This window comes from Neltuma alba, unplaced genomic scaffold (genome assembly GCF_004799145.2).
Source record: "Neltuma alba isolate B1F8T4 unplaced genomic scaffold, ASM479914v2 tig00010614_pilon, whole genome shotgun sequence".
NCBI lineage: Eukaryota > Viridiplantae > Streptophyta > Magnoliopsida > Fabales > Fabaceae > Neltuma > Neltuma alba.
In genome coordinates, this window is record NW_021635471.1 from 240,757 (window position 1) to 254,018 (window position 13,262).

Below are 13,262 nucleotides of genomic sequence, written 5' to 3' on the forward strand. Positions count from 1 at the left end.
TAAGAGTAAGGTTAAGTTTGCTACCTTGTGTCTTTAAGCTTTCTCTTTACTTCCTCCTGCTCCCTTTTGCTACCAACCATTAAGGTTGCTTGCTCAACCTTTGCCATTCATCTTCCTCAATGTATCATGACCCTAAATGCATCAACACATCATTTCCATTCATTCATTAGAGCCATGGTAATCAACAAAATCAATACTTTGTTTTCTTTGAACTATATTAGTTTCTAACTTTTGAGCTTGATTTCCAACCTTCCTAAAATTAATTCCACATACTATTCCCACATAGTTTTGCATGTAGAATCCATTTCTAAGTTCAAAATAATCACAATCAAACTCCTCCCTACTCAACTTGATTTGGCTGAACATAGAGTCTTAGGGCTCAACATTCCACTTTAAATTCTAATGCTTCCAAACATGTTTTCTCACCTTTACCCCACACAATTTTTCATTTTAAACAAAATGGAAGCATGAAAATTATCAAAATCCAATCCTAGCCTCAAGAACCAACTTTGGCTGATAACCTCTCAAAATTCCTACTTATTTAACCTGTTTTAGTGCTCCTTTATTTGGTTTGAAAGTCAATTTTGGAGGAAAAAAGCCTGAGGTGAGTAAGGAATAGAGACCAGAAGTGGAGAGCTGAAAAGAGGTCATCCGCCGTGGCTTATGGGAGAAAACGCCACAGCGGCTCGAACAGAGAGGAAGGAGTGCATTTCTGTAAAAGGCGCCACGGTGCCTGACCGAATCCGCCACAGCACCTAAGCTATCTCGGAGGAATCCTATTCGGTGTAATCCGCCATGGCCGATTATCACATGCGCCGCGGCATCGAAGCCCCTTGAAGCAAAGCCATTCTGTGTAATCCGCCGCGGTGCCTGAAGGAATCTGCCACGGTGCCTGACCCCTTGCAACTGTGCGTTTTATGATGTAACTTAAAAAATTAGGGCATATAGAGGGGGATACTCAGTTTTTCTGGATATACTTCGACTTTGGGGCGATTTTGGTGGCTGGCTCTGCTAGGGTTTGGAGCTTTGGAGGCTTGGAATCTTTGGGCTCGAAGCTAGAACAAATTCGAAGCTTTTAACTCGATTTTTCTGGGTTTTCTTCTTCTTCCCTTCTTGTTTCTACTATGACTACTAGCTACTCTTATAGTTGTAGTTCTTTACTCGATATGTATAGCTAAATCTGTTTTTTTAGGGTTATTTTGATCTATTGTATGGATTGAGACTTGGTTTTACTATCTCTTGAACGTTAATGATAATGTTCAGTTGTTTTTATTTTGAGCTTAATGCTTCCTTATGTCTGGCCATCATTTGGATTGATTGTTTGATTAGTTTAACTTGAGAAAGTTAAGTTAATTTGTGAACTTTGGTAAAAACATGCTAGTCCGGAAATTTGACTGATTAAATAGACGGTTTGTTGATAGAATAGAGATGTATCTGTTGATGTAACATCCCAAATTTTGGCTCATAGATACAAGTAATAGCACAAGGAAAGGATGATTACTAAGTCCAATGCAACGAAAGTCCCGGAGATCCCTCGGAAGGAAAAAGAGATTTTCCAAGGGCAAATGTGTAAAACAATAGTGTTCAAGGACTAAAGAATGATGAACTGGAAACAACTAAGGGCCAGAGGTTATGCTAGAAACTTGCAAGAGATGGTTCCGAAGGTTAGGCCTAAGGAGGGACCAAATTACAAAGAAAAGATTCCTAGGCCAAGTAGGGATCTAATTGTAAATAATAAAAGTTCTGGTCGGTCAATGCTCAGAGTTAGCAAAAAAGGCCCAAATGACTTAAAAAAATTCTAGAAAAATGGGAATAGGATCCCAGAGCCGATATAAGGCTAGAAATGACAGAAATGCCCTGAAGTCATTCTAAGGTTTTGAGCAATTTGAGATAGTAACTTAAATTGAATTATTTAAGCTATGAGACGGCCTTAAATAACCAGGAAAAACTGGGGAACAGTAAGTTGAGGAATTTACACATATTGTAAAATTAATTCCATCCCCAGAAACTGACAAGGTTAGCTTTAATTAAATTTAAAGCCTATTTATACCCTATCCAGAGAAAGTCAAAATAGCTGTCTAGAGTTTGGCTTTTAACCCGAGAAAAATTAGAGGAATTTCCCGTGATGAAAGGGAAAGAATGAAACCCAAAGACAGATCAACGGAGTTACGAGCCGATAGAAAGAATTCGGAGAAGGTAACCCCGATTAAGTATTATTTAATAATATTTCTGGGAAAATGAGAAAGAAAATATCTAAAGACCATCATGACGGCGCTGAGTCAGCATGTTGAGTCGCCAAGCGTAATGATGACACCTACGAGTTATCATGCTGAGTCATCAAGCGTAATCATGACACCAACGAGTCATCATGCTGAGTCATCAAGCGTAATCATGACACCGACGAGTCATCATGCTGAGTCACCAAACATAATCATGACACCTAAGAGTCATCATGCTGAGTCGCCAAGCGTAATCATGACATCGACGAGTCATCACGCTGAGTCAGCAGAAGATATTTATGGATAGCATACAAATCAGAACGCAGTACGACTATATTTTAGACAGTCCTTTGTCTACTCATTATAGTGAAATCTCTACTGCATGACTCAGTAAGGTTATGTAGCCTGTCAGTAGAGCTAATTATTTTCATCTATGCTCCTCTAAAAGGGCACCATATATGTACCTTTTATTGGCCAAAATTTTAAGAAGAAGTTGTCCCGGTGGTACATGGTAAGTCAGAACCCGAAAAATATCCGATACGGCGCAAGATTGGCTTGATAGGTGGAGAAATAATTAAGGAAATATTTTTGCACGAATTTTCCATTTATTTCCTCCCTATTTTAATGCCAAGTTGATGAATGGACATGAAAGGAATTGTTCAAGTTGTTAGAAAAATCTAGAACCATCTAGAAGAATCTAAAGCAATCAAGAAGAGTATAGAACAACCTAGAGGGAACTCAAAATCTCTAGAAGCATCTACAAGCTTCTTGAAGTCATGACTCACCAAGACACTTGTCATCTTCTTAGGCTATGTTGCTTAAGATGTGTACACGTGGAAAGGGTGGTTGAATGGAGGGCTAAGATCAAGTCTTATGCAAGAAGGGCATATGTGGAATTATGAAAAGTATAAAGCCTATAAATACCCCCACCCATAGTTCATTTTCAAGACCATTTTAAGAGGGGAAACTCTTGCAAAATCAAAACTAGAGAGAGAAAGAGAAGAATTCTAGAGAGGGGAAGTGACTTGGAACCAAGGTAAGGCTTCCAAACTTCTCTATGTTGGTTTATGGTAGTTATATGTTGATTTTATGATAGTTTGATGATGATGGGAAGTCATTTTCCTAAGGGGAAGTGCTGCCCAAATTTTATCAAAATGATAGGGAATAGTTTTACAAAGCTAGAACATCAATCCAAAATTAAGAGAAAAAGGGTTAGGTTCAAGAAGGTTAGTCTTAAACTTTATGTAACCTAGTGGTTCTAATAGATTGTATGATCATTATGATTATGTTTAGGACCTTTGGAACATCCAAGAGGATGTTTGGTGATGTTGACCGAATGCCCACATGGTTGGAAAGTCAAGGGAGTCAAAGGAAAAGTAAGAGGAAAGCTTGAGGTGCAAGGTAGTGAACTTACCCTTTATGTGCTTGATGTGGTATGCTCATGTGTTGGTTTGTATTTGTTGTTTGAATGATGTTGTGACATGATGATTGTTGCTGGAAATGCTGTTTTTAATATGTTCCCATAGCCATGCATTTTTATACCAAGCATAAAGCATGACGGCATGTCACTAGTTAACTTAAGTTTATGAAAAACTACATACCATACACTAGCATCCATCTTGTGCATATATATGGTAATGTTTGCTACTGAGATTCCCCCAAATCTCACCCCTTTATAACCAACCATTTAGGTCAATCAATGATGGGCAATAATGGCGTGAGAAGCAAGAAGAAGTAAGCGGAGAATTATTCTTGCTAATGGATGAGACTGTTGATGAATGTATAATTCTCCTATTTTGTAAACTATGTTATGGATGCCAATGATGACATGTATTTAATTAGAATGTTTATGGCATGAATATAAATGTATGAGAATGAATGGGAAAGAGTAATCCCAAGTTATATATGTCAAAGAAATAAAAAGAATTAAAGTAAAGAGTAGTTAAGGGGCAAAACGTAGGTCCTGGAGTAGTGAGTTTGTAGCTCCAGTTTGACCTAGTAAATGAATGAGTTTAGCCACAAGATTTGGCATACTTATAGTATACATCCCAAGATTTAAAATGAGAGGTAGATCGCCTTAATTGGACGTGTACACAAGGAGATACGAATTTTCAAAGTTGAGGCATAGAAGCTGAAAGTTTCAGATTTTACCAAATAAACAGTAATCTTTATTGATTAAACTGTACGAATTGGGCAAGGATAAGTCCAATTGGATATTTTTATCTTAAAGATATTACAAAGAGCTTTCCGTATAATTTAGAACACCTCAATACGATTTTTATAGAATTAGTTATGATTTTTCAAAGTTGGATCTGTAATCTGAAATTTAAACAGTGAATAGTAACCTGAGTAATTATGTTGAAATTTTTAAGCCACGGGCTTGTGTCGTGATCCGCTTGAACCATAACACTTCCAAACGCATACTCTGAGGGGCTAAAGGTAGGATGTTTCAGTTGACCTAGCATAGACTAAATGGATTTTGGTTTTTAAAGTTCAACCTTTTCAAACAAATGCAAGAGATTGCTGTGTCTTAATTATGATTGCAAACATTTGGTTTTGACTTGAGAAAGCTTAATAAATTCTGCAAACCCCGGCTAACTGAACTTATTGTAAAGCACTACTTGAGAAGTGATTAATCCAGTTTCATGAAGTATTTTAGTGAAGAATAACCCTAGTCTCTTAATTGTTTCAAAGTCAAGTTGATTTCATACTGCCTTAAACCATTGTTTTCCTAATTTCATTTCACAAACTCTTTTACAACAATTGTCTCACTTAACCTAATCAAGAACATGATTATGATTTTCAACTCATCTAGCCTTAGTCTCTGAGGGAACGATACTTTTTATATTACTTGCGACTTGCCCACTTGCGGTTAAGCTAATCGACGAACAAGTTTTTGGCGCCGTTGCTGGGGACTAACGGCGAGAGTGTTTGCGGTTGATTGTCCTTATTGTGTGATTGGTTACGCTTAAGTTTCTGTTAGCATTTGTAGTGATAGTTATAGGTAGTAGTAGTAGTATTTATTTAGTTCATTTCTCTTGATAAGTTTGATACTTTTGTTTTCGATTTGAACACGCAGGTAACCCCTGACGCATGCATGGAAGATTGGAAGTTATTTTGGAAGAAGTTATTGAAGAAGAATCCAGTTCAGGAGAAACTAAAAACACACCATAGATTCAACAACAACCCTAGCTACTTCTACCACCACCACTTGAAACAGAACCAAAAGAAAACATAGCGAAAGAAGATGAGAACGACGTGTACACTCTGGATGACTATTTGGATAAAGAAGGGCAGACTTTTCAGTCAAGTATTTGGCTACCAGACATTCAAGCCAGGAATTTTGAAATCAAGCCTGTTATGATTCAACTACTAGGGATTATGGGTACTTTTGAAGGAAATTTTAATGATGATCCAAATAAGCATTTGACCAAGTTTATAGAGGTTTGTAAGAACTTCAAACAAAATAGAGTTACTAAAGATGCACTGCGATTGAGATTGTTCCCCATGTTGTTATCTCACAAGGCGAAAACGTGGTTGAATTCTTTACCAGAACACTCCATTAAGACTTGGGATGAGCTTGTATCTAAGTTCAAGGCTAGATTTATTCCAAGAGGCAAACGTGCTATATTAAGGGGTGAATTGCTTTCTTTCGAGCAGCATCCATATGAGTTATTCTACGAGGCTTGGGAAAGATTCAAAGATATGTGGAGAAATTGTCCAAATCATGAGCAAAAGAAATATGTTCTAATGGAAGCCTTTTGGAATGTGTTGAATGATAAGACAGTGACAATACTGAATACCGCTTCAAATGGAGGAATCAGAAAGATGAAGGTAAATGAGCTATATGAATTGTATGAAGAGGTGGCATCTAGCACTATGCAACAATATAACAAGAGAAGGCAAAGTTCTGGGGAGATATAAGGAGCCTAGCTCTTCATCATCAAGAGATATTGCATCGCAACTTGAAGCGATATCTAAGAGATTTGACAATCTGGAATTGCAGATTAAGAAAGGAAATGCTACAGGAGTTCATGCACTTCAGGCTCTGGGATACACTTGTGACCATTGTAATGAGGAACATCATTCTGATCAGTGCCTATACACCTTAGAGACAGTCAATTATATGAATAATATGCAGCGAAGACCACATGGGAGCCCTTACTCTCAAACCTACAATCCAAATTTGAGAAATCACCTAAATTTCTCATGGAAAAATGGGCCAAGTTTGAGCCCGCCACAAATATTATCGTCTGGTACTAAACAAATGGGGCCTCCTAGTTTTCATGGCCAACCACAACAACATCAATTGCAACAGGAGCATCCTCAAAAGGAGGAATCCAAAATTGAGAAGATGTTTGCTCAGTTATTAGCAAATCAAGAATCTGTAAGGGCTGAGAATAAGGCAACATTCTCTCTCCATGAAACTACTATCAAGAATCTCGAGGTTCAAATGGGTCAACTAGCTTCATAAATGAATGTACTCACAAGAAACAGCCTACCAAGTGATACCATTCCCAATCCAAAAAGGGATGGTAATGAAGAGTGCAAAGCTATCAGTTTGAGAAGTGGAAAGCAACTACCTGACATTCAGAGGCCTAGTAAGACCAATAAAGACATCACTAACAGTGTGGTGATTGACCTTGATACAAATGAGCTTTCAAAAGAAGGTGCTATAGTAAAAGAGGAAGAAACCAAGAAAAGGAAACAAACAGAAGAAAATCTCAATGATGTGGTTCGAGGAAAAAATGTAGAGGGTGAAATGGTTAATGATAAAAAGAGGAAGACAACTCATCCTTCTACACAGATGCCACCACTTCCCTTTCCTCAAAGGTTCAGGAAGGAAGATGAAGATGTCCAGTTCAAGAAATTTGTGGACATGTTTAAGCAATTACATATCAACATCCCGTTTGCTGAAGCATTAGAGCAGATGCCTAAGTATGCTAAGTTTCTCAAGGATGTTCTCTCCAAGAAGAAGAGATTTGGTGAATTTGAAACAATAGCCCTTACTGAAGATTGTAGTGCCATCTTGCAGCGAAAACTCCCACCCAAATTGAGAGATCCGGGCAGTTTTTATATTCCATGCAACATAAGCAAACACTTCAATAGAAAAGCTCTATGCGATTTGGGAGCAAGTGTTAACCTGATGCCTCTAGCTGTTTTCAATTGATTAAATTTGGGTGAAGCAAGGCCAACAACTGTTACATTGCTCTTTGCTGACAGAAGTATCTCGTATCAAAAAGGGATTGTAGAAGATGTCTTGGTGAAGGTAGATAAATTCATATTCCCAGCTGATTTCATTGTGTTAGACTGTGAGGTAGATTAGAATATCTCCATTATTTTGGGACGGCCATTCTTAGCTACCGCAAGAACCCTCATTGATGTAGAAAAGGGTGAGATCACCATGTGAGTAAATGATGAGAAGGTGATATTCAACATGAATCAAGCCTTGAAGTTTCCAAGTGATTCTATTCACTGTAATTTTATCGATGTGATTGACTCTGCAGTGCAAGAGGAGTTGATTAACTCTTTGACAAAAGATCCCTTGGAAGCATTGTTGATTGGAGAAACAAGTAGTATTGATGGCAAGGTTGAAGCGTATGCAAAAATGATGAGTATTGAAGCATTTACGTATTGAAAAGCTAAGACTTTTGAGCCTCTTGATGTGACTAGTGCTTTAAGCTCTCCACTAAAGCCTTCTGTTGATGAACCGCCAGTGTTAGAGTTGAAGACTTTACCGTCACATCTCAAGTATGCCTACTTGGCTAGTTCTACTACATTACCTGTGATCATTTCTTCTCAGTTGTCCACGTTGCAAGAGGAGAAACTGTTAAGGGTCTTGAGAAACCACAAGAAAGCTATTAGGTGGTCCATAGCTGACATCAAAGCGATCAGTCCTTCTATTTGCATGCATAAGATTTTATTAGAGGATGGTCACAAACCTTCAATTGAGCATCAAAGGAGATTAAACCCGGTTATGAAAGAGGTAGTCAAGAAAGAGATCCTTAAATGGCTTTCTGCTGGCATAGTCTACCCTATTTCTGATAGTTCATAGGTGAGCCCAGTTCAATGCGTCCCTAAAAAAGGCAGTATAACTGTAGTGGCTAACACCCGAAATGAGCTAGTTCCAACTCGTATTGTGACTGGGTGGAGAATTTGCATGGACTATCAAAAGTTAAATGTAGCAACCAGAAAAGACCATTTCCCGCTGCCATTTATTGATCAGATATTGGATAAACTTGTTGGGCAAGAATTCTTCTATTTCTTGGATGGATATTCAGGATACAACCAAATTGTAATAGCCCCAAATGATCAAGAGAAAACAACCTTTACTTGTCCGTATGGCACGTTTGCTTTCAAAAGAATGCCGTTTGGTCTTTGCAATGCACCAGTAACATTCCAAAGGTACATGACGGCCATCTTTGCTGACATGATTGAGAAAACAATTGAAGTGTTCATGGATGACTTCTTTGTTTTTGGAGATTCTTTTGATTGCTGCTTAGATAATTTGGCGGCTGTTCTACAAAGATGTGAAGAAACTAACTTGGTTCTGAATTGGGAAAAATGTCACTTCATGGTGCAAGAGGGCATTGTCCTTGGTCATCGAGTATCCAAACAGGGCCTAGAAGTTGACAAGGCAAAGGTATATGTTATTGAGCAATTGCCTCCACCAACAAGTGTTAAGGGTATTAGAAGTTTCTTGGGTCACGTGGGATTCTATCGTTGTTTCATTAAAGATTTCTCTAAAATCACTAAGCCTTTGTGCAATCTTTTGGAGAAAGATAGGGAGTTCAAGTTTGTGACGCTTATATGAACTCTTTTGAGGAGTTAAAGAAGAAGCTTACATCAGCACCAATTTTAGTGGCACCTAATTGGGAGCTACCCTTCATCATTATGGCAGATGCTAGTGATTTTTCCGTTAAAACAGTGCTGGGACAAAAGGCAGAAAAGGTCTTCCATCCCATTTACTATGCAAGTAAAACCCTGGATGATGTCCAACTTAACTACACTACTACAGAGAAAGAATTGCTGGTAGTGGTGTTTGCTTGTGAGAAATCCTGCTCTTATATTGTAGGCACTAAAGTGACTATCTATATAGACCACTCTGCCCTAAAGTACCTATTTACCAAGAAAGATTCCAAAGCATACCTGATTCACTGGGTCCTTTTGCTTCAAGAATTTGACTTGGAAATTGTTGATATGAAAGGCACTAAAAACCAAGTGGCAGACCGTTTGTCTCGGTTAAGTAGTGAAGCTCGGCATGATCATTGCTAAGAGATCAATACAGCTATTCCTGATGAATGTTTGTTCTTTATGGATGACTCAACTACTCTATGGTATGCAGATCTGGTTAATTATCTGGTTTGTGAAACTTTGCCACTAGACCTTAACTCCTACCAAAAGAGGAAATTTCTTCACAATGCGAAAATTACTTCTGGGAAGAACCTTGTTCAAAAGATGTGCCGATCAGATGATAAGAAGATGTGTTTCGGAAGTTGAGCAGCAAGATATTCTAGAGTGTTGCCACTCTTCTGCCTATGGCGGGCACTTTGGAGGAGAGAAAACTACTGCCAAAGTCCTTCAAAGTGGTTTCTATTGGCCTTTACTATTTAAAGATGTATACGCCTTGGTGATCCGATATGATCGGTATCAACGAGTGGGAAACATATCAAGAAGGAATGAAATACATCTAAATAATATTCTGGAAGTTGAACTCTTTGATGTATGGGGAATTGATTTCATGGGCCTTTTCCAAAGTCTCTCAATCAAGAGTACATTCTGGATGCTGTGGACTATGTCTCGAAATAGATTGAAGCTACGGCATCTGTATCCAGTGATGCTAAAACGGTGATCAAATTCTTAAAGAAAAACATCTTCACTAGATTTAGAGCATCTCGGGCTATCATTAGTGATAGCGGTTCTCACTTTTGCAATCATCAATTTCAAGCTCTAATGAAGAAATATGGTGTAAAGCATAGGGTAACTCTGGCTTATCACCCTCAGTCAAATGGCCAAGCAGAAATATCCAACCGGGAGATCAAAAGTATTCTTGAGAAGGTAGTAGGTGCCACAAGAAAAGATTGGTCATTAAAACTGGATGATGCTCTTTGGGCCTACAGGACAGCGTATAAAACTCTGATTAGGATGTCTCCCTATCAGTTGGTGTTCGGAAAAGCATGTCATTTGCCTGTAGAATTGGAATATGGAGCTTACTAGGCCATAAAAAAGCTCAATCTTGACTTTCAACCTGCTGGTGCAAAAAGGCTCCTTCAACTGAATGAATTAGAGGAATTTCGCCTTAATGCCTATGAAAGTGCAAGGCTCTATAAGGAATGGACCAAGAAGTATCATGATCAGAAAATTCTCCCTAAGGTCTTTGAAGCGAGGCAAAAAGTGTTACTTCATAATTCAAAATTGAGACTATTTCCGGGCAAACTCAAATCACGCTGGTCAGGGCCATTCACTGTGGTACAAGCTGCTAACCATAGTGCAGTGGAACTGGAAAATGAAAAGGGTGAAAGATTTCATGTAAATGGCCATCGTTTGAAGCATTATTAGGGTGGAAAGGTAGATCGTCAAGTCTCTACGATCTACTTTGCTGAACAATCATAACAGAGCTGAAGAGTCAGGCTGAAGACTATAAACCAAGCGCTACTTGGGAGGCAACCCAAGCTCTAAACTTGCCTTTTATGTGTTTTTTTTTCTATTTCGGTTTTGTTTTAGTAGATTTACATTTGATCTTTGTTTTTGTGGGCCTGGTGGTTTAGTCCTCAAACTCTAGAGCTTAGCAGAGGGAGTGGCTGATTTCTAACTAGCGTAACCAGAGAAGAGCACCTAACCTTAACCTCTAGCATTAACCTTAACCTTGTTAATACATTTGGAATATCAAGTGCATTTGATTGAAAATTCATTGATATTGTGACTTTAATTGGTTGTTTTGATTATGTTGGAGCTTGTGTTAAATTGAAGTTTATGGGTTTTGTTTTTGTGTGGTTGTCTGTGTTTTGTTGTTTTTTTTTTATTGTGCTTGTGTTTATTCTTGTTTTATTGTGTGTTGGGTGTTTGATTGTGTTAGGTCCAGTCAGTGTTTGATAATTTTTCAAGTTAGGCCTTCTCTGTAAGAGGCGCCGCGGCGCAGTTGATTAGAAGCCGCGGTGCCTCGTCCGTTTTAATATCCTCTCTCTGTAGGAGGCGTTGTGGCCCCTGCATGAATCTGCCGCTGCGCCTTTGTCCTTGGTCTTCGATCTGTCTCGGTAAAAACTGTCGCGGCGTTTGAACATAGATGCCGCGGCGCCCTTGTTTTAACCGACGTTTGCAGTTCTGTAAAAGGCGTTGTGGCGCCTGGATGAATCTGCCGAGGCACCTTCTCGCAATCTCTGAACTCCTTCTTTGTGTTTCCTATTTTAACCTTACTTATTTCTCTTAATACCCACTTTGCCCCTGCATATCTGACCAGTTTTGAGGGTAAATTCAATGTTTTCATTTTACATCCTTAACCCTTTGGTCATTTCCTCCCATCTCCTATCTCTAAACCCCTTTACACCCATCCATTTGAAAGCCACTACTCAGTCTCTCCTTCTCCCTCTCCCTTGCTGAAATTCTTCCCTCTTTGGCACCGTTACTCATCCTCAAGCGCGACTCACCGCCGTTCTCTCCCTCTCCCCCACCGTCGGTTGCCTCACTCTCCCCCACCGCCGGTCACCTCTCTTTCCCTCACCGTTGACGCCAATCTTCTGTTTCTTCTCACCATTGATCCCCATTCCCATCTCCATCACAATATCTCCTCCACACTCTCTCATTTTCGGCGTCGCCTTAACCCCTCTACAGCACTACCAATTTTATCTGCTAGAGTGCTTCGGTGTTTTCCCTCCCTTGTTCATGTCTTCTTCTTGCTTTGTCTGCTAGAGGTTTGTTCTTTCTTGCTCTTTTATTTATTTTATTTTAGTTTATTTTTGCTGGAGATGGGTATTGATAGGATTGTGCATTGTGGTTAGGTGATTTTTGAACTCTAGATGGGGGCATTTTGATTCTCTGAGGTTGCACTGTGGTTAGGTTTTTTTTAATAGAAAATTTCCAAGTGATAATTCCACATTGCCCAACTGCTTGTGAACATGTATTGATGAAAATGTAATACTTGTGAAATTGAGTGATCATAGCTTAGAACTGATTTGAGAAAATGCGGTGCCTGTCCAAATTTTCAAATAACACCGGTTCATTACCCAAGTTATGTTATTCTTTTTCACTTGTAACTGATTTGGAAATGTTATTCTGATTCAGTGAAAATAGTATAAATTCGCAGCTACTGATGGTTGTCTGACTTTGAAACTATTTGATAAAAGAGAAAGGGCTTAAGTAATGGTGAGAATGTGCTGTTGGGATTGCTAGAGGTTTGCTTTGACTTGTGTTCTAGCTCTTTGATTTAAGTTTGGGGGAGAGCTTTTCTTTTTTAGGTTAGTTTTCTTCTTTTTCTTTGTTGGTTGTTTTGTGGTTGTGGTGTGTTGTTTGCTTAGTTTGTGTGTGGTGTGCTTTGCTTTCTCTTTGCAGGTAACAATCAAATGGCCCCCAGGAAGAAAGCCCGTGCTACCTCCTCTGATCCTCCAATCAAGGAGCTTATTGAAAGGAGAGGGTTGCATCAAGAAAGGGAATTTCCTTGCACAAACAAATTTGGGTTTTATAAAAAAGCAAGGAGGCTCAAATTCTTAAATCTGATTGGTCCCAAAAAGGAAGGGACTGAGAAGCTGGTCAGGAAATTCTATATTAGGGTGGCAACAAATTTGAGTAATGAGATGTTTATACGGTAGCAGCATGTCCTTATTACTCCAGAGCGCATCAGAGATCACTATAAGCTTCCTGAGGTTGAAAAGTACCAATATCAGTGGTATCTCAGCAATCAAAAGGAGATTCCTCTCGGTGCAATCTCAACAACACTCATCGGTTCTGATGAGATATGGGTAAGACCTAAGAAGGGCCAGGCTTATATTATGCGAAAGGATATGATACCTGAGGCCAGAATCTAGTTGCATATTGTCACAAGAAACATTA

General features: G+C 38.9%; 1 protein-coding gene and 1 pseudogene across 1 annotated transcript; both read left to right on the forward strand.

Annotated features, from left to right (window-relative positions):
- The first annotated feature begins 5,600 nt into the window (after positions 1 to 5,600).
- On the forward strand, positions 5,601 to 6,693 carry LOC114757626 (uncharacterized). Its single transcript, XM_028946714.1, has 2 exons — positions 5,601 to 6,053; positions 6,226 to 6,693. Exons 1-2 carry the CDS (start codon positions 5,601 to 5,603, stop codon positions 6,691 to 6,693), a joined length of 921 nt encoding a protein of 306 aa, XP_028802547.1.
- LOC114757627 (uncharacterized) lies at positions 6,694 to 10,778 on the forward strand (annotated as a pseudogene).
- The last annotated feature ends 2,484 nt before the right edge of the window (positions 10,779 to 13,262 follow it).

What these genes read in the sequence shown, in the direction of transcription:
- LOC114757626 (XM_028946714.1), top strand. Translation starts at nt 5,601, where the DNA reads ATGGGTACTTTTGAAGGAAATTTTAATGATGATCCAAATAAGCATTTG. An exon ending in GAGGAATCAGAAAGATGAAG is followed by an intron (nt 6,054 to 6,225) that starts GTAAATGAGCTA and finishes CTGGAATTGCAG; the next exon opens with ATTAAGAAAGGAAATGCTAC.